At 47.4% G+C, this 25,964-nt stretch overlaps 1 protein-coding gene across 7 annotated transcripts in view; it reads right to left on the bottom strand.

The window, feature by feature from the left end:
• fgfr2 (fibroblast growth factor receptor 2) overlaps positions 1-25,964 on the bottom strand; it is a 43,873-nt gene that overhangs the window by 9,385 nt on the left and 8,524 nt on the right. For 2 of the 7 annotated variants that reach the window (XM_020638264.3, XM_020638265.3), the window contains exons 3-14: positions 23,568-23,825; positions 23,225-23,299; positions 17,570-17,739; positions 14,344-14,467; positions 10,097-10,287; positions 8,855-8,999; positions 6,979-7,178; positions 6,062-6,201; positions 2,209-2,330; positions 1,513-1,623; positions 874-1,064; positions 80-202 (exon numbers count right to left, since the gene is read on the bottom strand). In XM_020638264.3, the coding sequence (XP_020493920.1) occupies positions 80-202; positions 874-1,064; positions 1,513-1,623; positions 2,209-2,330; positions 6,062-6,201; positions 6,979-7,178; positions 8,855-8,999; positions 10,097-10,287; positions 14,344-14,467; positions 17,570-17,739; positions 23,225-23,299; positions 23,568-23,825 (1,850 nt within the window). Of the gene's footprint in view, positions 1-79; positions 203-873; positions 1,065-1,512; positions 1,624-2,208; positions 2,331-6,061; positions 6,202-6,978; positions 7,179-8,854; positions 9,000-9,667; positions 9,807-10,096; positions 10,288-14,343; positions 14,468-17,569; positions 17,740-23,224; positions 23,300-23,567; positions 23,826-25,964 lie in introns of all 7 variants that reach the window. The other 5 variants (XM_020638267.3, XM_065959736.1, XM_020638266.3 and 2 more) reach the window with 5 other exon arrangements.

The following is a 25,964-nucleotide window of genomic DNA, read 5'->3' as shown; positions in this document are numbered from 1 at the left end:
ACGGAGGAGCGATCTCACACGGCTAGGCTCACAAACATCTCTGTGTGTGTGTGGTGCACGGGGAAGGTGGAGGACTCACATTGGTCGTCTTCTTGTAGTAGTCGATGTTGTGGACGTCTCTGGCCAGGCCGAAGTCAGCGATCTTCATCACGTTGCTCTCTGTGACCAGAACGTTCCGGGCCGCCAGGTCTCTGTGAATGCACTGAGAAAGAAGGGGGGAGGGGTCAACGAGTGGAAAAAAGTGAAGAAGAAGAAGAAGAAGAAGAAGAAGAAGAGGAGAGTTAGCTCATCCATAAAAACATCAGGAGTGAAACAGGTGTAAGCTTCACGTGGAGCCGTGTTCAGGTGTCTGTGGTGGATGTGATTGTGCAGGAACAGGCCGCTCGACGTGACGCCATGATGACCGAGAGCTCCGACATGTCTGCATACGCTCGCATTCCTCTCATACTTTAACACATACATGGTCAGAGATGTCTCCGTGTGTGTGTGTGTGTGTGTGATCTGTCACATTCCAGCAGTGAGAGGGAGCATGAGGCTGCGTTGGCCAACATGGCCGTCCCCCCACTGTGAAACCCTCACCCTCTCCCACACAGAGGGGCTTTGTGGTGGGACGAGGGACAATGATGAGAGGGGGGGAGGGGGAGGGGGGTGTGTTTTTTAGGGAGACAACATTCCCACAGTGACACACATGCAAGCTTTCCACATAAACGGTCCTGGATCCAGCATGTGTGCTGGCAGAGAGAAGTGTGTGTGTGTGTGTGTGTGTGTGTGTGTGTGTGTGTGTGTGTGTGTGTGTGTGTGTGTGTGTGTGTGTGTGTGTGAAAACAGGATATTTGGTGATATTTTGTGTTGGTGTGTGTGTCCTCCTCTCACCTTCTGGGACGCTAAGTACTCCATCCCTCGGGCCACCTGATAGGTGCAGGACACCAGGTCTTTGAAGGTCAGCTGTTCGTCAGACACTCGGGCGATGTCGTACGAGTACTCCATGCCGGGCGGCCGGCGGGCGCGCAGGTACTCCCTCAGGTTTCCTTTGGAGGCGTACTCCACGATCACATAGAGCGGTCCTGCAGCGGAGAAACAACACACACATTACCTCCAGAGGTCGGACATGAACGATTCTCTTTCAGAGGAACGAAACTTAAGAAAGTAGAGGCTCTTATTTTGAAGGTTTAGACTTTAAATATCGTTTAAAGCCTTACTAACTGTGATGACGAGCTTTAAGAAAGGAGAGTTTCTACCAGTCTTTTCTCAGATTTATCGACTCTTTGACTTTAATCAAATCACTTCCTGTGTCATTAAAAAGCTTCCTGCTCGATCTGAAATGTTTCCCGGGACGATTGATGAGTTTAATATGTTCCGAAACATCCGGTCCATCTTTTGAATCACAGTTCAGCTTCCTCCTTCACAATAAAACAGAAAACTTCACCAACAAACTAAGAAGATCGTCTGAAGGAACATCTGTATGTTCTGATTCTTTGAGGCAGTGAAGTCGCTCTCCTCGCCCTCTCTCACCTTCTTGCGTGCACGCCCCCAGCAGATTGATGATGTTCTTGTGTTTTCCGATCATCTTCATCATCTCCATCTCTGACACCAGGTCAGAAAGGTCCTTCTCCGTGGCGTCGTCTGTGAACACAGGAAGTTTCAGGTTCTCTTTATTACATTTGGCTGACAGGCAGATAAAACTACTCCAAACAGACCACAGAGGGATTCTTTCAGAGCGGGGGGGGGTTAAGACTCTTTTCATGGACAGGATTGAGCCAATAGAAACCAGACAGAGCTGCATGACCTGTATAAAAAAACAGTTTGGATTTGTTACTTTAAGGTGAAAATAAAAACTCCATATTTCTGTTTCCTATGTTGATCCACTTGCCTGTTGCTGTACCTGATCTGACCCACCACCCCCACACCCCACCCCCCCGACTCCCCCCTCAGCTTTGACTCTCCTCTTTGTGACGAAGCTCCAGCCAGCTGCTGCTCTGAGGTCAGGTATGTGACCGCCCCTCACCCTTACCTACACACAGCCTTCCCCCCCTCGTCAGTCAGCAGTCACCAATAAGGAGCCATAATGACGGCCTCAGGCTCCTCCTCACATCTCCTCTGAACTCTCAGAGCGGCTACACAAAACGTTCTCATGTTGCCCACCAGAAATAATGAAGCATCTCATTATACCGATGCTCTGATATTCATTTAACCGCGAGACGAACTCACCTTTCAGCATCTTGACGGCGACGGTCACAGCCTCCTTGGGTTTGTCCTTATCGATGCCCAGAGCCTCCGCCATCACTACCTGCCCGAAGCAGCCCTCACCCAGAGGTTTACCCAGAGTCAACCTGCAGAGACACAGAGGACGTTAGGATGCTGAAACACAAACTACAACCATCAGATAGAAGCCCCGCCCACACACATGTTGAACACCGCAGGAGACTAACAACTTCATTTAGACACATTTGTGTTCACGTCATCTTCTGGGTAACGTCCTGACACTTTCAGGATGCAATGAACGTGTGAAAGCAGCTAAAAACTCGAGAGAGAGAGTGAGAGAGAGAGAGAGAGAGAGAGAGAGAGAGAGAGAGACAGCGAGAGAGAGAGGGAATGAGACAGAGAGATATAGAGAGACAGAGAGAGAGAGAGAGAGAGAAAGAGAGAGAGAGGGAGAGAGAGAGTGAGGGAAAGAGAGAGAGAGGGAAAGAGAGAGAGAGGGAGAGAGAGAGAGAGAGACAGAGAGAATGAAACCAGGCACAGAGCCAGTTTCCCAGCCTCACCCTGAGTGTGTTTTTTTACTACACCACTCTGTTTCATCACATCGTGTCTGTGTCTGTGTGAGTGTGTGTGTGTGTGTGTGTGTGTGTGTGTGTGTGTGTGTGTGTGTGTGTGTGTGTCTGTGTGTCTGTGTGTCTGTGTGAGTGTGTGTGTGTGTGTGTGTGTGTGTGTGTGTGTGAGAGAGAGCTTCATTGGCGCGGTGACTGCAGCCTGTGCCAGGCCAGTAGGTAGAGAGCCGACATGGCGGTGATAATCGCCTGATAAACCCGGGGAGAGACTCTCCTCTCTAAACTGTTTACCCTGCTCTGGCATGTTCCAGTATACACTCCCTGCAAGTCATTACACAGGGCTGAGCTCAGCACGCACTCATCAGCCCGTGAGTGATGCACTGCTGGATCGGAGCAGACAAACAGGTGTCCGACTCATTGAAATGAAAGTTTGACTTTATTGCACAACATGTCACACAGCTGCTTCATCACACTTCATCTCACCGATCGATCAGGAGACGAGATAAACACAGACGTGGACTGTAACACGTGTCGTCTCTATGCAGGGATTTCAAACCTGGGTATGAGTCTAGTAAATGATATCTGTTTCATTTCCACGGCAACAAAAATGAAAGTACCAAGCCCCAAATATCTGCTCATTTATTGTTTCCAATGATCAAAGATTGCAAGTAAACTAAACTCCTGCACGCTGTCTTAACGTCACAGAAACATTTTAAATTTCTGCAAATGTTTTTGTGCAAATCAGTGTGAAGGAGTTTGTCTGCCATTTTGGATTTGTTCATTCTCCTCTTACACACCTCTCTGAGGAAGTAAATGTCGTTTTTTTTTGTTTTTTTTAGAGTTTCGATCCTTTTTGAGCCTCTCAAACATTAAATTAACAGATGGTATAATTTTAAAAAGGAGGCTTCATAAAATAATCAAACATTTTGACACCTTTACCTTCAACAACAGTGAGTCCCACCTCTGCATTCGTCTGACCCACATGCCTGTTTCATTTGATTGACAGGTGAAGCCCCGCCCCTCAGGCTCTGTGTACTGGCTATGTAAACACTCAGAGCGCGCTGCAAAGCCAAGCGCCCGAGGCCGGCGCCCTGCCGCTGTAACACAATCCCCCTTCTGTCCACACACTCTCCACACTCAATGGCAACCATTCTGTGCGTCCAGCCGCACATAATCAATGTTATTTTTCCTCCTCTCGCAAAGCGCTAACGTTAGCATTCCTCAGCTCACTGCCGTCCCAACACGATCCCTCAGGCTCTGGGGCGACAGGAGAGGAAGAAAGAGGCAAACAGAGCGGCACACACGGATTTATTCAGAGCACACAAAACTTCTTATGTGGCGAGTCCGTCAATTAAAATCAGAGTTCTCAGCAGAAAGCTCGGGTCTGTTTGCACACCAGAGACGCTGGAATTACTGCACACATGTTTGTCTCTGTGATCAGCCATGGTTACATTCATCGTCCAGCTTTTATACACAGACAGGCCGCTGTTTTGATTGGTTTGTATTTCTTCTTTTCTTTAAACCCAGAGGCCTACAATGGGATCAAACCCGTCTGACCTCTGCTGTTCTGTAAATCCTCCTGAAGCGGCTCACACTGTGACTAAGTGAAACCTCAGCCGTGATAATTCCTCCGCTATGAACGCCAGCAAACACCCCTCGGCCGAAACATGCAGATAAAAGCTGCGAGAGCTAACCGATAATTAGCACGGCTTCATTCCATCAGAAGCAGAGAGCGCCTGTGTGTGTGTGTGTGTGTGTGTGTGTGTGTGTGTGTGTGTGTGTGTGTGTGTGTGTGTGTGTGTGTGTGTGTGTGTGTGTGTGTGTGTGTGTGTGTGTGTGTGTGTGTGTGTGTGTGTGTGTGTGTGTGTGTGTGTGTGTGTGTGTGTGTGTGTGTGTGTGAATCAGGAGCCTCTATCTCAGACAGCCTGTACTCTCAGTTAGTCATCTTCAGGTGCCGTCTGTCAGACTTTAAGTCTCTGTGCAGTCATCAGGTCGTTTAGCAGCACAGATACAAACACACACACCCTCGTTGTGTTTGAACCTTTGACTGTAAGATGAAGATAGATGCATTAGCATGGAGGAGAAAGGGTTAAAGGTCCTGCTGTATAACCCTGAACTCTCTGCTTTTTAAGATTCTCCAGCTCCGTTCTTTAAACTCATTCAGGGCAACTGGTCCCAGTTTGGTTCAGTGTAGAGCTGAAATGTTAATTCTTTCTGGTTTCATCAATCAGGAAGGAAATGAAATAGGTCGGGTTTTCTTCTTCTGCAGCATTAATGAACAGGCTGTTTGAAAAGTTCTTTTGCTTTATTGGAGAGGAAGCTGGAGAGAGACAGGAAACATTCGGCAGAGAGAGAGAGAGGGGGGGGGGGGCAACCTGAAGCAGAGGGCCAAGCTTGGATTCAAACCCACGGCCGGATAGCCTCTATACATCAAGTCCAAGATATAACCGCTAGGCTATCCGGCGCCCTATCAAGGGTCAGTTTAGCGTGGAGTATTGTTCTCACTCAGTGTTGCTACTTTCAGCCTGGACTCATTCTAGTGTTCATTTCCATTAGCTGGAACCGATAAAACCATCGGCCTTTCCCCTCCTGAGACGTTCCTAAAGATCTTTTATAATCACCTCCTTTGCTGGATAGTCTCACCTGAATCTCTGTCTTCTTCTGCTGAATTATAATTCAGTTTATTTACTACATTTTTTTTTAGATTGTTTGCATTATTATTTTACAGACCATTAAGAAAAGACACTTTAGTTATCGTTTCTATTTTCAATCAAAAACATGACACATCAGAGAAATCACTCAATAAAAATCTGCATTACAGTGGAGAGCAGCAGGACGTTTAGTCCCGGGAGATTCCATCTCTTCCATCTATTTTTACATTCAGTTGACAAGCCTGAATCAATGTTGTATTTCATTTTTTTCATTTTTTTAACCAGTAAGAATGTTAAGTTAAATCCTTAATGTATAAATCTCTTCTTATTCTCATTTTTTTAAGATTTTAAGTGCTTATTTACTATGTATCTATTCTTATATTGTTTTATTTGCTCTGATAACATGCTGCCGTAACAACACAATTTCCCACACAATTTGGGATCAATAAAGTAATTCTATTCTCTTCTAGTCTTTTCTAAATGTTGCACAAGATCGTCATCGTTGTTGTCCATGACGTCTAAGGAGTGCACTGAATTTGTGAAGCCATGTTTCTGATGCTTTCAGTTCTCCAGTGTTCTCAAATGCATCCCCAAAGTTCTCCTGTTCCTGCAGTAGAATCTGAAAACAACAATGTGCTTTACCTGTCTCGAGAGAACTCCCAGCGTGGATCCTCTGGAAGGTCGTACTCCGGGATTGGGTCGTCGTGCGCAGAGCTCCGCCGCGTCGTGATGCGTACCAGCGGCGTGCTAGAGTTCATGGACGAGCTCGAGTCCGCCGACACCTATAGGACGAGAGAGATTGGCTGATCACCGCAGTCTGGGCTCAAAGGTCAGAGAGAGCTCCAAGGCATCAAAGAGGAGTGTAAGGTGACCAATGTGTTTCAATCGTTTTTTTTTTTATTAAGAACTTAACGACGTCAGGGGCGTCCGTCTTTGTGTCCGAGGTTACATCACAGTGTGACAGTAAAAAGAGTTTCAGAGTGAACCATGCAGCCGGACTTACCTGCGCACAGGATCACGCTCTCCACAGGTTGATATTCAACCCGTTTTGTACCTTAGTAACAAACCAATCAGCTTCTCACAGAGATAAAACAGCAGCCTGAACATTCGCTTTAAGGCTGGGTGAAGATGTTTAAAGTTCAGCAGACAGAATCTATCAGGCTGTGTGGACTTTAGTAAACCAGCTGTAGTCTTCTTATTTATCAGCCATGCAGCTTACACAACACTTTGTGATATTTGAACATCAGCCTGCTGCTGTGTGAAACGTCTCAGGTGTGTGTCTGTGTTTGTCTCCTCTCAGGTGTGTGTCTGTGTTTGTCTCCTCTCAGGTGTGTGTCTGTGTTTGTCTCCTCTCAGGTGTGTGTCTGTGTTTGTCTCCTCTCAGGTGTGTGTCTGTGTTTGTCTCCTCTCAGGTGTGTGTCTGTGTTTGTCTCCTCTCAGGTGTGTGTCTGTGTTTGTCTCCTCTCAGGTGTGTGTCTGTGTTTGTCTCCTCTCAGGTGTGTGTCTGTGTTTGACTCCTCTCAGGTGTTAGATGCCATTAGAACTCTTTATCTACTTTCTGTTACCTGGCGGCGCAGTGGGATCTGTTTGCTCAGCTTGTGGACTGCCGGTTGGCCCCCAAAGTCAGGTTTCTTCGCCGTGTTCCTCATGCGACACACGACCACGATGCCGACCATGCAGGCGATGAGGAAGACGCCCGCGCAGTAAATCGCAATCTCCACGTAGTCTGGAGAGAGCGGGCCCAGGGGTTTCTCCAGAGCTGAGGTGGGGTAGAGAGGGAGGAGTGAGACGCAGGTCGGACAGAAACTCACTGACACACACACACACACACACACACACACACACACACACAGGCACAGAGAGACAGAAAGCGTCGCTGCAGACGACTCCTCATGTGTGAATGTGAAACAGAAGATGTTCATGCATCCTCTCTTGAATCAGTCGGCCCTGAGCGGAGCTGAAACGTCTCCACAGACTTTAAATCTCGGCGAGTTCGAGCGGCCTGCATCTGTCTGCCTGCTGTGCTAACACAAACACACCCACGCAGGGCGGGAAAAAAAAAGGCTTCACTTCAGATTACAAACAAGGAAGAGCGCTGTCCTGCAAGGTCGTCTACGACCTGAAGCGCCCGTAATGGAAACAGGCTGCATGTGTGTGTGCTACAGAAACACTCTGCTCCGTGATGCTGCACGCTCCAGACCACAACTTCTAGTGCAGCCCGTCATCCAGCTGGAGGTGGAGGAACTTTTCTCCAGTCGGCCTCGTATCTGCAGGTCCAGGAACCACAGCGCGCGCACAGACAGCAGCCTCAAAGGCGCCGTCAGTGCAGAGGGAACTCATCCAGGGTCATAAATGTAACATATCACCCTCAGAGGAGTTTTCCCCTGTGATCTTTGGCTTGATTTGTTTACAGAAAAAAAAAGTGTCCTGTGGTTAGCACAGTTCATATTGCTGCAGACACTCAATGATCTCTTCTAATGTCTGCTTGCGTTTACATCAACATGACTTTTAAAATTCATTTTTTACCCTGGAGTCAATCTCAGAGCTGTGACGTGATACAGCCTCTTGGAGTGATGGCCTTATTTCCTGCTTTCAGGGTAGCCAGCGGTTATTCACATAAGAGATGAAGACATTCTAGTCTAGACTTCCTGCGTTCCTTTTGCTCTTTACACAACTCTTTTGAGCCTAAGCAAATACGAACAGAAACCAGAACCCTCTCTGACACCAAGTATCTCATTGATACAGCTTCTTGATTCTTTGAAGAGTCGGCTCACAGAGATATCTCTGCAGTGATCGTTTGGTTTGAGTAATGACAGGCCAGACATACAGCGACTAAATGAGGATTCAACCCTTTGAAGAACGACATCACAAATGGAGAAACATTCACAAACATGAGTGTGTCGTCGTGCAGCAGTGAAGACGTTTGGCTCTGATAATCGAGAAAGTCAAGCCAACGTTTCCGAGTGTTGAGCTCTAACTTTCGACCTTTATTTCAAGCAGAAATGAGGATCTTCAAAGACGCCGATTATCAGAGCCAGGAAAGGAGTAGAGAAACGTTTCAACGCTGAAATTAGACATGCAGAAGCAGAGCCATGATGTGGCACTGATAGAAGAGGGAGATGTAAAAGAAGACGGACGACAAACCCCTCCCCTCCTTCAGGAGTCTGGACACACTCCAGCTGCAGCTTCATTTCCGCCTCTCGTCTGAAAAACGAGCTTGTTATCTGCTCGGAGCTTTCAACAGCTCAGATCTTTGAATGTTTAACTCTGCTCTTATGTTACACCATCCTGAATGTTAACCATCGACATCATATATCTGTGTGTCTCAGACTCAGAGGGGAGGACCTGACGTCCACAGAGGTCATTCAAAGTCGAAGTCCAAAGAGTTGAGAAAAGTCAGAGAGTCAAAGAAAGGAGAGTTTAGAGTGTGTATACCTGGAAGCACCGTCAACCAAGCAGTGTGAAAGGAGATCCCAATAGAATTACCCGCCAAGCACGTATACTCCCCAGCATCCTCAAAAGTTACATTGGGCAAGTAGAGAACTTCTATCTCCTTATCTGTAGTGTTAACACCTGCAGTCTGGGGAGAGGAGGAAGAGGAGGAGGAGGGGGTGAAGATCAGAGCAGACGGGGAGTCACAGAGGAAGTTGGGGGGGGGGGGGGGGGACAGAGAGAGGAAGAGAAAAAATGAGACCCAAAACACCAAGAGAGGAATAAAAGAGGAGCTGGATGCCGTCCATCGTCGAGGTTCCTTCTAGGGCAAAGGATGCTGGGAGTTTCCATGGATGAGAAGACAGACACAGACAGAACCCAGTACACCACCAAAACATGAAAAACAGAACCAAAACACCAAATAAGAAGGTCCCCGACACCAACACAACCTCTGCACGTTGGCGTGAACACATGCACAAACACAGAGAGCATGGAGAGCACGGCGCTGCAGCTGCATACACCGCCTGACACAGCCACCACAGAAGAAGAAGAAGAGGAGAGGCTCGCCGTGTCAGGGGGGAGTGTATGAGCGCAGGGCGGGCTCGTGCTTCCATGTCTGCAGCCGTCTGAGCAGCACAGGGAGGGAGCTGAAACACAAAGGGTTAAAGGTCAGGGGGGGAGAAGGTCTGTGAACCCTAAGACCACCAAGAGACCACCAGCAGGACCACCACACCACAGCAGGGCGGGGACAGAGCCCAGGAAACCACAGCGGGGGGGCGGGGGGAGGGGAGGTGGGGTCAGGGGTCTCGGGGTTACCTGGGATGACAGTGAGCCAGCCCGACTGGTTGGCCTCGCCTATATAATTGGAGACTTTACAGATATACTCTCCAGCGTCTTCCTCCGTCACGTTGGTGAGCGTGAGCATCTCCACATCGGAGCTGTTAATGCCTGAACGCTGCACACACACACACACACACACACACACACACACACACACACACACAAACACACACTCTTCAGATATGAACATTTAAAGCAGACTCAATCAGACGTCACGACTGTGACTGCTGGATGTGGATCTACGATGGCGAGAAAGCAGGATTCATGGACAGCTGCAGCCTGGAAACACGTTTCACTCGATAAGAGATGTAACGGTTAACTCCTTCATGTTTTCATCCAAAACACCTGAAAAAAAAAACACCAAGAAGAAACTCCTCCCCGGAGAAGGAGGTGCGGTCATTTTACCTTTAAGACTCGGACATAGGGGTGTCCATCGGGGCCGTAGCGGCTGCCGTTCTGAGTGATGTGTTTCAGCCACTGGATGTGAGGTTGTGCGTCGCTGTACACTTTGCAGACGAAGCGGGCGTCCTCGCCGACGTGCACGCTGGTGTTGGCGGGGAGGCCGGCCTGCAGGATGGGCCGGTGAGGAGAGCGCTCTGTGGGGAGGGAGGGAGAGATTTGTTTTAGGATGCAGGTTCATGAGCTGAACAACAAACGTCTCCTTGTGTTAAAACCCTGATCATGGGCGGTTCTAGGCAGGGGCCAACAGGGGCCAGTGCCTCTGTGACACTGAGCTTGGACCCCCCTGTGGCCACCCCTCCAAAAGGAAGAGCCCCCCTAATAACACATGTACACAGTATTTGACTCGAGGTCTCAACTGTCCCATGATATTTGATGTTGTGGTATTTAATGATGTGTGCTATTATTTGGCATGATATATATTTATTTTTTTTAAAGCGATCATCTTTGCCTATTTTTCACCTGGGTTTAATGTTCCCCTCTGACAAAACAACTGGCCCCCTCAGTAAAGGTGGTCTAGAACCGCCACTGACCCTGACAACCAGCAGGGATCCAATCAGTCATCCTGTTTCTCCGCCTGTTATATTGTGAAGTTTTAAACTCTGGTATTGTAACAACCACAGTGGAGCTGAACTTCCTAATGAAAGTTCTTTATGTCACACTGACTGAATGTAAGCCTTCGATGGCTTGATAATAAAAGCCGTCGGCGCTCAAACCTAAACGTTTAGGACGTGCGTTGCTTTGCAGAACAACTTGACATCCTCTGCTGGTGAATATTCCCAGCAGCCCTGAGAGGGGAAGCCTCTGCTGCTTCTTATCTCAGAGGCTTCAAACAAACAAAGAGGAGGACCAGGAATTTACTATTACAGATAAAGAGCTCAGGTGAAGGAGGGTGAAGCAGACTGCATGTGAGTGGAGGTGTCAGAGTTGGACAGAGAAATACCTCCGAACGCCCCCACCCACGCACCCCCCCCCCCCCCCCCCCATACACACACACACACCATCTCCTGCGATCTGCATTCTTTAACACGCAAACATTCGGTCTGAGAATCCAAACAGAGCGAGACCTCCTGAACAATGCCCCCTTTCAAACACCACCCGGCCTCCACTAGCCCGGAGGAGCCCCCACAACCCCCACACTGACGGCACCCACACACACACACACACACACAGAATGACATCACTCTGCCTGTGGCCCTGCAGTGCCTTCACAAAACAAAGCCTGAAGGTAGGTGCAGTAAATTCATTCTTGCGCAAGACTTGTTGTGTGTGTGTGTGTCTGTGTGTGTGTGTGTGTGTGTGCATCAGTGTGTGTGTGTCTAAGGTTGGCCAGGGTCAGAGGGTGAGGCTGTGATGAAGGGAGGAGGCTCGTGTTGAGAAACAGGACTGAAAAGGAGGACGAATTAGCTGGAAGAACAGATGGAATAAAGAGCAGGAAGACACTTCTTCAACGTTTGTGTGTGTGTGTGTGTCTGCCTGCTCCATCTTTCTGAAATCTGTCAGATCAGATGATTCCCACCCTCCCTCCTCCGTCCTCCACATTCCTCGAGCTCGCCTTGTTTATTGTCTCTCTCTCTCTTTTTCTCTCCATCCTCCGTCTTTCTCCGACCAGCTCTGACCCACAGAGGGAACGTTTAAAAAAACCTAAGTGATATATATCTCTCTACTGAAACTAGCTGATCTTGCCCTGATGTGAGCGCTGGAGCCTTCACAGTGAGACAGTCTGGGTGTGCGTTCACAGAAAACAGGCCACATCATGATCCCGGAGCTGCCCAAAACTATAAAAGTTTGTGGAGCAATTCCTGCGTAAATTAGAAAAAGGTCTATCGCCTGAGCGTGTGTGTGGCCGAGAGCAGAGAGTCGGAAGGAGAGGGAAAGAAAAGTGGAACAGACGGAGCTCAATGTTTTGAAGAGAACATGAAGTTCAACACTTTACTGAGTACTCCTAGTTCACTTTAGTCGTTCCACTCGAGGCATTTCAGAGCTTCAGTTTTGACTTTTTACATTCATCGCTCTCACAGCTGAAGTTACTCTTTAACCACCTGTGTGTGTGTGTGTGTGTGTGTGTGTGTGTGTGTGTGTGTGTGTGTGTGTGTGTGTGTGTGTGTGTGTGTGTGTGTGTCTGAGTCTTTTAAAATAAAACACAAAAGAACTCAATAAATAAAAAAAGCTTGAAACTTCTCACATGGTTCTAATAACTTCACCCGTCAGAGTTTGACTGAAAAGCAAACATGAGAACAAACTCTGAGAAGTCAAAACAGATCTGCGTGTCCAACGTTGTTTTCTCTTCTCCTCTCTCGCATTAATCTTCTCACGACCTCTCACGTTTATTCAGTGACCTTTAGGGGGGGGGCTGCTCCAGAGGTAGGGAACTACCTGATAAGCTAGATGAAAGTATTTACACCTTTAGTGGCCGAGTAAGTTCAACGACTGAGGCGATCGTTTTAACTATTTAATTCCCGTCACTCAAAGTTTCAGTGCCAGAACCAGAAGTTTGATACTCGGAGTAAATCCTGCTTTTCATTTCTTCATCGTTAAAATCCAAATGCAGGAGAGCTGTCAGGTTCCTGTTCCAGTACTTTAAGGTTCCTGTTCCAGTACTTTAAGGTTCCTGTTCCAGTATTTTAAGGTTCCTGTTCCAGTACTTTAAGGTTCCTGTTCCAGTACTCTGATACTCTGATACTCCGATCGGAACATTTTCTTTCATCAAACTGAATGAGCGACCCTGCAGAGTTTTTTGTTGACCCGTTTCTAAACTGAATTCATTAGTGGATGAATTTGATGGGACAGAGGCATAGAGAGGCGTGAGGAGACAGCCCGGGGGCATTCCATGGTGTCCCATGCCAGACAGATGAACTCTGGGTAACCTGGCGTCCTGGCACACGGGGGCCTGGCGGTCGGGGGAGGGGCGAGGGCTGAAGAAGAGCGCAGCATGGCACAGGATTGGCATGAAGAGGCCGACAAAGTGCATTTAATAACGGATCCTACAGGTCATCTCGGCACACAAAAAGAGACTGATAAGAGCAGGTTTTCAGTCTCTGCCCATCCCCCCCCACCCCCCTCGGTCTATCCATCCCCCTATGACAGAGGAGAATGAAGCATGAGGCTGCAGAGCCAGACGTGAAGGGGTTAACTGCTCTGCAATAAAACCGAACAAAAACAGAAACATGCAGACTGAAGGAGAGCTTTAGTAACTCCAGAGGGGAGCAGAGCGGGGGGGCCACGTATGTGTGTGTGTATGTGTGTGTGTGTGTGTGTGTGCGATCATGTGCAGAACCTTTAGGTATTTAATCTCCATCTGATATAATGGAAAGAATCCTTCTCACCATGGAAACGCTAATGAAAATGCGAGTGTGTAATAACAGTAGGAGAAGAACTGTGATGACCGGTCCTGAACGCCCCTCAGTGTTTTAAACGGCAGCAGACTCTGCAGAATAAAAAACTATGTCAGACAAACTTTGATCTGCCGCGTTGTGGTTTGAGTGAGGTCAAAGGAGAACGGGTCTATGTCCACAAACACACGCTGATCTACTCTCTTTAACCTCCTCTCCTCGTTGTCCACGGCATGCATCGATTCTGCAAACTGAGCAGAAAGGCTCTCTTTGATTTCTGAGCTCCAAAGTTCACAGATGGGGGGGGGGGGGGGGGTTACTGAGTTAGGTCTGAACTCACTGAAACACGATGAGAGCCACCAGCTCAAGTCCTCAACACACCTCTGCACTCCTAAAGCCCTGCCCACTCGGACAGATAAAAAATAAAAACTTAAAGAGTTCATAAATGTTTAAAAAAAACCTCCAGGTTGGTGCATCTTATGTTGTCATGACCTCCACGGAATGTTTAAAACTATAGATCTTTAAACTCATAATATCATCTTAATCATGCAGGATTATTAAAAAAGCATCAAATAGTAAAATGATGGAAACTCCATTAAAACTGGTGACACACAGCTTTAGCTTCTGCACAGCTGGCAGAACTCCAGAACCTGCACCTGCATCCAGAGAGCACCTGGACCATCACACACACACACACACACACACACACACACACACACACACACACACACACATATACATACAGTACTCTCACTGTGAGAACTTTTTCCTGCTGAGCTCCGCCTCCTCCACCTTTGTACTCTGGTAGCTAAATATGTGTGTGTGTGTGTGTGTGTGTGTGTGTGTGTATATGGTACTGACCCACTACGTCTAGTGTGTACGTGTGGTTGATGGCTCCAAACTCGTTCTCCACCAGACAGGTGTAGTTGCCCTTATCAGACGGCACCACGCTCTCCATGATCAGGGTCCAGTGCTGGCTGCGTACCTGTTGAAGAGAGGGAGGGGTTAATGTTGTGGAACTTTTTAGAAACACACACACACACCTGAGACACACACCAACAGACACACACACCAACAGACACACACACATGCACAGGGAGCTAATTGATGAAAAGAAGAGTTGGAAGGGAGAGCAAAAGACGAGCGCTGAAAATGATTTCAAGGCCGAACTATTGGGAGACAGGTACAGCTACTTTTCCAGGTACAGGTCCACATTTAGCCGTTGGATGCAGACTCCCATTGCAACATTTAAATTCCTGCACAAACTTGAATCGCTCTCCTGTGTAAACACACTCGACAATAAAAACCCAGACTCTGAATCTGGTTCTCATTCCTGCCAACTCTCTCCAACCCTTCCCTGTTATTGGTCTAGTTCTTCTGTCAGCCCCTGTTATCTTGCGTAGGAAAGCCCGGCCTGCTGACTGACACAGTGTGTGGAATCTACAGGTGTGAGCCCACAATAGAGTTTCCGTCTGCACAGCGAGCAGAGACTGTAGCTGCTGCTTGTTCAGGCCGAGCTCTAACACAAAGGAGAGATTAGAGCGCAGGGCCGGGCTCAGGTACGCCTTTGTCCCTCGGCTGTTGACAGAAAGAGAGTGGTGATCCGCTCACAGAGAGTCTGACCCGCTGACTCTTTCCTTTCCGTCACGTTGAGGCAGCTTTTTGTCTACGCTGTGATGAGCTCGCTGAAAGACGACATCAGCAGCTCCGTCCACATGATCCTCTCTGAGGTCGTTCATACTTTAGATACTCTGATACTTCTTAATAAAATGTGTTTACAACGACACAATCTCTCTGCGATTTTAATGAGTCCCAAAACTACAGACCATCAGTCATGTGTTGACCCAAACAGAGAGAGAGCACTCTCTCCAATGAAACGTTTCCGATGTGAAGCGTCTAATCCGAGTCCTTACTCTCTCCACCTGAGCTCAGATAAGGAGTTGCAAACACACACTTTTCATAAAGCACGCTCAGAGACATCGGCTGCAATAACTGAAGAAATCTATTAAAGACGAACTCGAGTGGATTTTTCCAGCCAAATAAAAACACAAGTCCTCTGATTGAACAGCGATGCGATCGGAAAGCCGTTACTCTCCGCCATCGAAGCGATGGTCGGTAACCATTTGAAGGTTACCGACCATCGCTCTCACGGCCACAGACACCAGGTGAAGCGCACAGGTCGCACACACAAACATCAGGTTATTCTCAGGTAAGTTGCAACCAACATGCGGTGAAACCAAGTGAGTGAACAGATTTATCCAAACTGAAATACTTCTTCCATTATCAGCCTTTTGTTTCAGAAACTTTAAAACAGGCTCCAGCAGACAGTGTGCACCCGGTGTTTGGTGTCAGGGACCTCCCCCTTTGTTGCTGTGGTATTAAACAGGCAGAGATATTTATTTGATTTATTCCAGAATCATCTTGAAGTCTTGTGTCTACTCTGCTCCTAAACTCGTCACACAGACTCGTTCTGTTCAAACTTTGATTCCTGCTCCTGTAAACATACAGTAATTTCTGCTTTTATTAACAGACGCACTGAGGAATTTATGAGAACCAGGACCAAGCTCGAATCTAAATAGACTCCGTCACACTGAAGGAATTCTTTATAGTCCGTCTCGTTGAAGCTGTTTTCAGGTTTTTTTTCAAACCAAGAGGAAATAAAACTCAACAACACTGGCTTTACTTTCCCATGACGTTCAGAATCAGGTATTTTTCTGCACATATAAATCTACTCAGACTGTTTGTTTCCCAAAACGGACCGGAGCGAGAGATAGTTCACAACTGATCCAGAGCGTAGACGCTCTGCACAGGAAGACGTCTCAGCTGACAGAGACGACCTCTAAATGAATCCTTCTCCAGGGGATGCGTTCAGGTTTATTTATTGTTTGAATCTGCAGACAGTTTGGCTTCTTTCTGCACAGTGTTTTAATCAGGGAGTCAAAAAGCTGCAGCACACCGAGCCCCATCATTTAAACTTTAACCCGCTCAGGGACTGTTTGTGAATCCCTCTTCATAACAATAGTGTTCACATACTCACATACAAACATGTTCACATACTCGTCTCCAACCAGACCTGTTCTCCCTGATTGAGTTACCTCAGTGCTCTGAACTCATCTCAACCCTGACGCCGCCTTCTTCTATACATTACTGTCCGGGGGCATTTAACCCTTCAGTCCCGGGCTTAAGTTTCTAATTGTTGGGGTTAGAGAAGCATTTGGAGTTACAGAGAGAGGCTCTGCAAAGTATCCTGGTGAGAGGAGGTGCATGGATGAGCAATTCCAATTTCACACCAGAAACCCTGCCCCTCGTTTCCTCCGTCTACTCTCCCCCTGTCTCTCCAGTGAAGGGTGGAGAAGGGGTGAAAGGACGACCGGGGGTTGATTAGGAAAGAGGCCTGACGTTCTTTGTAAACACGTTCACAAACTGGCCTGAAGAACAGCAGCTCGGAAAGCAGCAAAGAGCTAAAAGAGGCGGCAAGCTGACGTTTGTCATAATCTGCTCAGATACACATTCAGCCTTTGATACCACAGGTCATTACATTCTGATTAACCACCCGAAGTTTGGGTAGTTGTCTCTGATTGGCCTGACGATATATCACCTGTGGAGTACCCCAAGGCTCACTTCTTGGTCCCCTTCTCTTTCCCATCTAAATACTTCTCTTGTTCTTCCATAAACTTGTTTACATAGTTATCCAGACGACACACAGTTTTATCTATGAACACAAGATGATCTTGACTCTCTAAGAAACTGAGTGAAGGACATCAAAAGTTGGAAGTTACGTCGTGCATCCCTCCTTTTTTAAACCCTGGAACAAAAACTAAAATGCTTTGATTTAATCTGCTTTAGCCCGCTGGAAGTATCTTAACACCTCCGTCGGCCAAAAGTCTCCAGCTTGTTTAAAATTCTGCAACAAGAGCTCTTACTTGAACTAACCATAGAGATCAGGGGACTTTAATTTGTTCCACAGTCCAGGATCCAGACTGAAGGGGACTAAAGGTCCTCACCCTAAAGACTGAACACCTTTTGATTCGTTCTTTTGAAGGTTTTTTTTTTTATATTTGTCATTTGAGCTGACGGTCAGTCCTACCTTGTACCCTCCCATGCGGTCCTCCTGGCGGAACGGTCGGCTGTTTTTCAGCCAGCGTAGTCTGGGTCGGGGGTTTCCTCCTGCAGCACAGCGGAACTTCACCGTGTTCGCAGCCGGCACCGCGTGCAACTTCTTCTCCATCTTCGCCGAGGACGTCCAATAGGGAGCACCTTCAAGGACAAAAAAGGCGGAGTCAAGTCAGGGTGAGTTGTTTTATGGATAAATGTGATGATGGGTTTGTAGTCTGTGATTTTAAAGAATCAACGCCTTAACATGCTTCAGGCACAAACATGCTGAACAATAACACAGTTCTTTAGTGTAGAATGACTTTGTTCACTTTAAGATGAGCAAATCACCAACTAAAATTATATACCTCACATGTAGTTGTTTTTGGACATTTTAATATGAATTGTGACAAATTAAACCTTTAAATCAGAAAACATTGGACTTATTTTGACCCAAATAACCAAACCAGCAAATATGTTTTGAGTTTAAAAGGTTCAAATCTGGTGATTAAATAAAGGTGCAAAACCCGATGACTCTTGTTGTAAATATTTCCGTGTTTTATGAACTTTGTGCAAAATTTGTTTTTGAAACATGAAGATCTAACCGTAAAAAAAGTCAACAAGACAGAAAACATTGTGCACAATCTGTGAACTCTTTTAATTGTTTTTAGTGGTTTCATTGCCCGTCAGTCGTGATCGTTTCATTACATTCTGAATATTCTGTTTTCCAAAAGAGCTGGTTTTTAATCTGAAGCTCTGACAGACTCTAACAGTTTGTCTTCGGGGGGTTTTGGACCGACTGAGGCAGAAATATTAGGAAGCGTGACTGCAGAGGAGCCAAACCTGAACCATTCCTCACACCCCCACAGACCCCCCCCCCCCCCCAGCTCCACTAAGTGACCCTCCGTCTGCGTAACACACTCACACAGTCAAACAAAAACACACTCTCTCCTGCAGGCTTGGCGGGCGTCACAGAGGAGGGGGGGAGAATGTGGCGGGGCGTTGCCAAGAGGGTAACTAGACCATCACATTCAATTTCATCTCATTCTACTTAGCAGCTTTTTTCTCCCCCTCCACTTCCTCCCATTACCCAAAACTCGCCGTTTATCTGCTGTCACAGAGCTGGATGTGGACGGGGGCGCTTATCACGGCGGGAAAATCATTATGAGCCGTCAGGGGAGGAAATGAATGTCACGTTTAAGAAGGAGCGCACTTTGGTCCAGATTCGATCGACGCCAAACTGTTCCCATTCCTCCTCCTGAAATCTGTCACCTTCATCATGTTTGGTTGTTCCCTGGTTCCTTTTTTTCTCCAGATTCTCTCGGTCAGCTGGATTTCCCTCCGAGCCCCCACCCCCCCCTTGCACCTGGGAGTGTGATGGCCGCAGCAGATGGGACTCAGAGGGGAAGAGGAACTCAAAGTCAAACAACAACCCAAACGGTCCTCCACACTATCTTTCCTTTAAGAGCAGAGAGAGGGAAAACCCACAGATAAGACTTCAGAATGACCCCAAATCTAAGTTCACGTCCCTGAAGAGGGTTTACTCAAAGCCCCCTCCCTCCAATCTGCATACTATCAGACTCCGCCCATCATTTCTCTGGCATGCACGGCCGGATGTGTCGTGCATTCTTGGATAGTAAAATCAGTAAACAGAGCTCTTCCTTCCTGAATCGATGCATGCGACTAAACTCAAACTAAAATTAGTCTGTCCTTATTTTTTCTCTTACTATCTGCTCCTCTCTTCACCTCTCTTCCTGTCATCACCGTGTCCACTCAGACAGAGACAGATGAGGTGGAGGCTCGCTCGTTGCGAGGCCGTCTCTCGGAGTCGACCTCTGACTCGAGCTGGCAGCAGGTCGGAGGACGAGGTTGGGACATGAAAGGTGAGCGGGGCTGTTTCCCATGCTCTCCGTCCGGAGGGGCAGCACTTCAAACGAGACGACCCTCAGACCTCTGCGGATGAAGACAGACTCTCACTGCTGCAGACTCCAGGAACCCCCGCCTCCCCCGTCTCCCCCAAAGCTCCAAGCATCCGGATCCCCACACGGCTGTTTATCCTGAGCTGACCCGGGTTAAATGAGGTTATCTAACTGCTGCACAGAGAGTCCAGATTGATTGTATTACTCAGAGTTTGTCCAGAGAATCCATCAGTATTTTAAACTAAATGTTAAAGTGATATCCTCCTTTTTTACAACATGGCGGCTCTGTACAGCGTGTGAATGTAATAACGTGAGCAATAAAACAGTTTTCATTGTATTTATACTGCGGCCATCTTCCTCTGACATCATACTCGCGGTGTGTCGCTGTTTTCATGTCGTGAGCTTTACATTTGCACCTCCCTCTGGACCGGGGGATTATACGCTCCTGATCATTTCCCTTCTTGCAAATGGATCATGAACTGTAAAGACGACGGGTCGTGATGTTTTTGTTTAAGAACATTAGGTGAAACAACACGTTAGCTAACACATTAGCTACCATCTGAAGGATGCTAACATTAGCTTTCAACTGCTTTCCAGCTCAAATTCCTGCACCAAAGAAAAGGCGAACATGCAGATGTTAGCAGATGTCTGATGGGACCTAATTAGTTATGAAATAGAGACTTTTACATGAGATGTGTTGCCTTCTTAGCTGCTCTTCATTTTAACACATTAAATCAACCAAATAATCAACATATTCTTTACTAAACTGGCAACAAGGTGATGAAGGATAAATCTTCTTGTGTCCAGCACACGACCTTAAACCTTAGCATTGTCGTGACATGTTGATTTATATGTTGCTCAATACTGATTGGTTTAGACAACTTTTTCTTCCAAACTGACGCCAAGACACTTGAAACAAGCCAGCAAAGCCCCGCCAAAATAAAACGTCTGAGAAATATCAAATAATGTTAAAAGTTTGGCAGTAAGATCGCCTGCTCATGTCGGGTTCTCTTTAGTAAGTTAAAAACATTTCACTCACACTGCACCTCCACGTCTCTTAAGTAATATTCTCAGATTCATTATAAGCTGCTTAGACGCCTGCTTTCTAAACATTTGTCCACACATTTGCAGTGATCAGAGGGGGACAGTAAGAAGAGACATCTACACTACATCTGTGCACGTACTAAACCTGCATGGAAGGGTGTTTGCTTGTGCTTATAAATATCATCATCAGTCAATTCTTCTGTAATAAAATGTCTGAGTCGTTTCAGACACAACATCTCTATTTAAAGGTCACATTTAAAATCCACTTCCCCATGTTTCTCTAACTCTAATATGTGTCTCTAGTCCGTCTACAAACCCCCCAATGATGAGAAAAGTCCAACCCCTCCGTCTTCTGCCTGCTCCACTTTCAGAAAATGTGTGCTCAAACAGGCCATTTGGAGATTTTCCCTTCATGACATCACAAAGGGCAGTAGCCCCTCCCCCAGGTGGGTGACACTCCCACAGCTAGGTGTTTGTTCTGCCCTCTGAGTCTGCCTTCTCACTGTAAACAATAGGACATGGAGCGAAAATGACAGAGACACGCCCTTCCAGAGAGGGCGTGTGGTCAGACACAGCTCATTTACATATTTAAAGGTACAGACACAGAAACAGTCTGTTCTGAGCAGGGCTGAAATAGAGGGGTTTATAGACATGATCAAATACAGGATCAAAGTGGATTTAGAAAAAGAAACTTCACACATGTTTTGAGGAGCTCTGAGACTTATTTAAACTGGTTTAAGAGGAGGAGGATATGTGACCTTTAAAAACGTTCCTTATCCGTGCAACTCAAAACAAAAGCCGAGACACGACGACAGATGATGTGAGAGCGCTGAGCAATCTCTTCATTAGGACTGAAAATAAATCAAATCAAGCTCTGTGTGGCTCTTTAACTTCATCATGACATCAGAGCGTCTCTCTTCATCCACTTTCCGACTAAACCCCCCCCCTCCTTCAGAGACCCCTGCAGCAGCCCCCCACCTCTCCCACCCCCTCTCTGCTGACGATGAATACTTTTTCTTTCTGGTATATGTTCTTCAATCTTCTACACAAGTCAGATTAAAACGCTCTGTTTTTGTCCTGATGCCTGGCCCACTCCAAGAGAAGAAAAAAACTACACCTCCTCTCTCTCCCCTTTCAGTCCCTCCCTCGCTCGCTCGCTCCAGTCCTCGGCTCGAGGCCAAGGCTCCACGCCACGCTCAGAGAAGAGCTGGTCCTGATCCAACAAACCCCTCCTCCTGTGCTCCCCCCTCGCTGCCGCCTTCTTCCCTCTCTCTTTTAATAATAATCTCAGTTTTGAGTTTTTAGAAACACACACAGCGAGAAAATGCGAGTGTTCTGCCAGAACAGCTCTCTCTTTGTTTTCAAGCAGCTTATTACCACCAGAACGCCTGGATCTGCTCCCTCTCCCCCGTTTGCCCCCCTCTCCTCCTCTCCCTCCCCCATGTTTAATGGATTTCAGGCAATTATAGTTTTTTTTTTACAGTCAGCCCTAAAGAGGAGGAGGAGTCAGGGTGAGACGCAGCGCAGGAGGAGAATTTTAACAAGAAGTGGAAGCCCTCGTCTTCACGCATGTGTGTGTGTGCACGTGGCCGCATACACACAGCTCTACCACCGATACCCACAAACACAGACACACTTTCTCTTCCTCACACACACACACATCAGGTGGTAAGTGGGTCCAGATGGGCGTCTTTCATAATAGATGAGCCCAGCTGACTGACTGGCTCCGTGAGGCTCGACTACCTGAGGGACGCTCGCAACAGGAATGTCAGGAATCTCTGTATTCCCCGAGGAAACACACACACGCACACGCACACGCACACGCACACGCACACGCACACGCACACGCACGCACGCACGCACTCACTGTCTCTCAGCATAGGTCTGGGCAGGAATGCTGGTGCAGGGCAGAGCTCACATGAGTTTTAGTTTTGCTAACAGCTGTCGGATTTCTCTCCTGCTTTAATCAGAATCATGCAGAACATTTATTCATGCTCTCTGTGAGCTTCTCTCATTTTGTCATTTAGTGTGACAGTATGAGCCCAAACAACCCATCCACAGTCACAAACCTTTTATCCCTACGCATCAGGAGCCCAGAAATAAGGCTGCCATCACTGCATCGTTAAAAAAAACAATTTGAAACATCTTTTGTGTCATCTTTTGAGCGTCCAAACGTACAGAAAAGGCTCTACTTGTTCAAATAATAAATAAATAAATTCTCACACGTTATGTCTGAATTAGGACCATCAGCTGTGTCCATAAAGGCACACAGCTTTCACACCCAGGTCCAGACGTCCTGTTTAATATTATTAAGGACCTGGATCTAAAACCAGGATCTGGCTCCAGACTAAGGAGATGTGCAACATTTTTAGACATTATTGATCTCATCGTGGGCTAACTGCATCTTTTTAGTGTGAATTGATGTTGCTGGATATTTAATTCTGAGCAGATTTCACTCTGACTCCCAATCAGTTATCAGAGTGAAGTAAACCAACATGATGGTGATGTATGTGTGGATTCTATCAGAGACATAGACAGCTGCTCTGTGAATAAAGATAAAGTTTCCAGTCTTAATAACAAACAGAAGTTGCTCATTGCTGTCCGCTTTACGAGTCTTCCTCCACAGGAGTTTGTGAGGACGCATCATGAACTCATTCATCCCCCCCTTCTGTTCCTCCTGTACTCACTTATCTGCTCTCCGTCCGCCCCCGTGTCCTCCGACCGCTCTGTATCGTCCTCGTCATCCCCCGACGAGATGGCATCTGCACAGAGTAACCACGGTTACTGCTACCCTTCGCGTCACACACATGAAGTAACGCATGCAGAAACTCTCATGCAGCAGATTTCTCGCAAAGTTTGCAAACAGATTTGTAAGGAAATGAGGGAGTGGAGCTGTTGTAGAATACATCTGAATACACACACTGCCGTCATTTTACACTCACTCAAAAGAAAGAGCAGATCTCCTCCATGGCCCCTCCCTGGTCTACACTGAGCTCCATCCAACCCTGACCTGCCTGCTCCCTGACTCACCTGTGACATTCACTATGAAGCACACCGTGTCTTTGCCCACACTGGTGCAGGTGTACAGGCCCGAGTCCTTGGGCGTGGCATCACGGATCTGCAGCAGCTCCTGCTCTATCAGCGTGCGGTTGTTGGTGCCCAGAGAGCTGCCGTCTTTGGTCCAGGTGATGGTCCCCGTAGGTGGCAGAGGGCAGCTCAGCTTCAGCACCTCCCCCGGGTGCAATGAACACACCGTGGGCTTAGATATTTGGTATTTGTTGGATGCGTCTGCAGAGCAGGTGGGGGAGGGGGGAGGGGGGGTGAGGGTGAGGGTGGGGAAGGCAAAAGGACAGATGAAGAGGGTGCACAGGAAGGAGAAAGGAGAGGTGGGAGAGGAAGAAACAAGCCAGAGTTTAGGAAACAAAAACACCACAAAACCCCGACCAGATGCACTTTAATCAACTTCTGCAGAGGAAAAGAGGAGGCCCGATTTAAACCGCCACACCAGCATCCCAGTCCGTCATTTAAACAGAGCCCTCAGAAAATACCACCATACTTGTTGTTATCAGGTGTGCAGTGTGATCAGAGAGCATGCAGTAACAGCCAGCAGCATGTGAAGTGAAAAAAAAAAACAAGCAGGTGAGCTTTTGACATCCCTGCGACCTGAGATAGCTCCGCCCCCTTCGATCTACCCAGGACCTTTAAAGTAGAGATGTAGCCTGTGTGTGTGTGTGTGTGTGTGTGTGTGTGCGTGCGTGTGTGTGTGTGTGTGTGTGTGTGTGTGTGTGTGTGCGTGTGAGAGTAGGAGCAGTGCAGACAGATCTCTGCAGCCTTAAAAAAAGGAAATCATACTCCAGCTCGACTGTCCGTCAGAGAGGAAAGCAGCTAGAAAGGTCGAGGACAGAAGCGGTTGTCAGGTAGGGGGAAGGGGGAGAAGGGCGATGGTTGGCTCTTTTTTGGTGAGGGGGGGGGTTTCACTGGTTCTGACTGCGCCTAAACTTGGAAAACTGGACCTGGCTGCAGCCTGACTCTTCTGTTTTCCTTCTTCTCTTCAGTAACAGCCATGGAGGATCTACAGCCCTGCTCACGATCCACCGCCAAGGCCAACGCAAGAAACTCTGCTCGTCTCCAAAATGCATAAAACCTCCACTTCTGGGAGAAAATCCAAGTCCGCCTGTGAGCGCATGTGTGCACATATCGAGTATTCTGACTTGTGGAACTGCATGGCAGAACGCGGTGAATAACGAGCGCATGAAATCGAATTCAGACTGAACCTCTGCTTCAGGATGGATTTTATATCCTTCATGCAAACTCTGAATGTTGTCTGAAATACAAGCTGGTCCTGCATATCCAAGGCCAAATGCATTCCCCCTTGAGGCTCCTGCAGACTTTAACACACATACAAACACACACACACACACACATTCATGCACAAATGTGTACATCCACGCAGCTCAAACATGCACTGATCTTGAAAGTCTTTGCACAAATCCCCGAGGAGAACTCAGAGGAAGAAATTCCAAGTTGTCTTTACTGCAGAACAAAAAATGTCCTAAACCGAGTTTTTTGTTTTTTCTTCAGAGAAAGCTGAAGGAAAAGAAGTGAGGGGGGAAAAAGTAGCAACAACGGAAAAGTGTATAAAAGAAGAAGAATGTGTAGTGTCAGACTGAAGGCTGACGGTGTAATTATAGAGGCGGGGCAACACCCAGCACTTCCTGTACCTCTGTACACCTTTTCAAAAACATTCCACCCACATGATGTCCCCGACACGTGTGATGAATATAAAACACACACACACACACACACACACACACACACACACACACACACACACACCCCCCCCCCCCCCCCCCCCACACACACACACACACACACACACACACACACACACACACACACACACAGTCCAGGCATGTGTGCGAGCCTCTAAACATTCCCCCCGGGCAGGTACGCACACAGGTACAGTTCCTGTGCTGTCTTTTTTTCCTTCCTCTCTTTCCTTCATTCCGGAAATAATTAACCCACCTCCCCCTCCCCCGTTCCCTCCCCAGGACTGAGTGTGTGGTCTGATAAGAGGTGGAGCTCCTGATTGATGGGCGCTGTCTTTCCCTTCTTTACGAGATGCTTTCCACACCGCAGGCCGCGGCCTCACCTCACCGTTATTACTGACTTCAGCTCTTTTTTATTTTCCTTTCTTTTATTTTGGGTTTTAGAGACTCACACACAGCAGAGGAGGGATGTGCTGTGAAGCTTCAACATGGTGACTGATGAAGAGGAGGGGAAACAAAAACAGAGGGGAGAACCGAAACTCTCCAAATGGTGCGTCTGATTTAAGAAAGCAAACATGTGTTAGTTAGTTCATCATGTTCTTATCTCTGCCGTGTCCATCTGTCCCCCTCCATCACCTCCTCCTCCTGTTCCTTCCCA

This window comes from Labrus bergylta, chromosome 10 (assembly GCF_963930695.1).
Source record: "Labrus bergylta chromosome 10, fLabBer1.1, whole genome shotgun sequence".
In the NCBI taxonomy this organism is placed as follows: Eukaryota; Metazoa; Chordata; class Actinopteri; order Labriformes; family Labridae; genus Labrus; species Labrus bergylta.
Note: the sequence above shows the minus strand (reverse complement) of the source record. Positions and strands in the feature narration are given on the sequence as shown.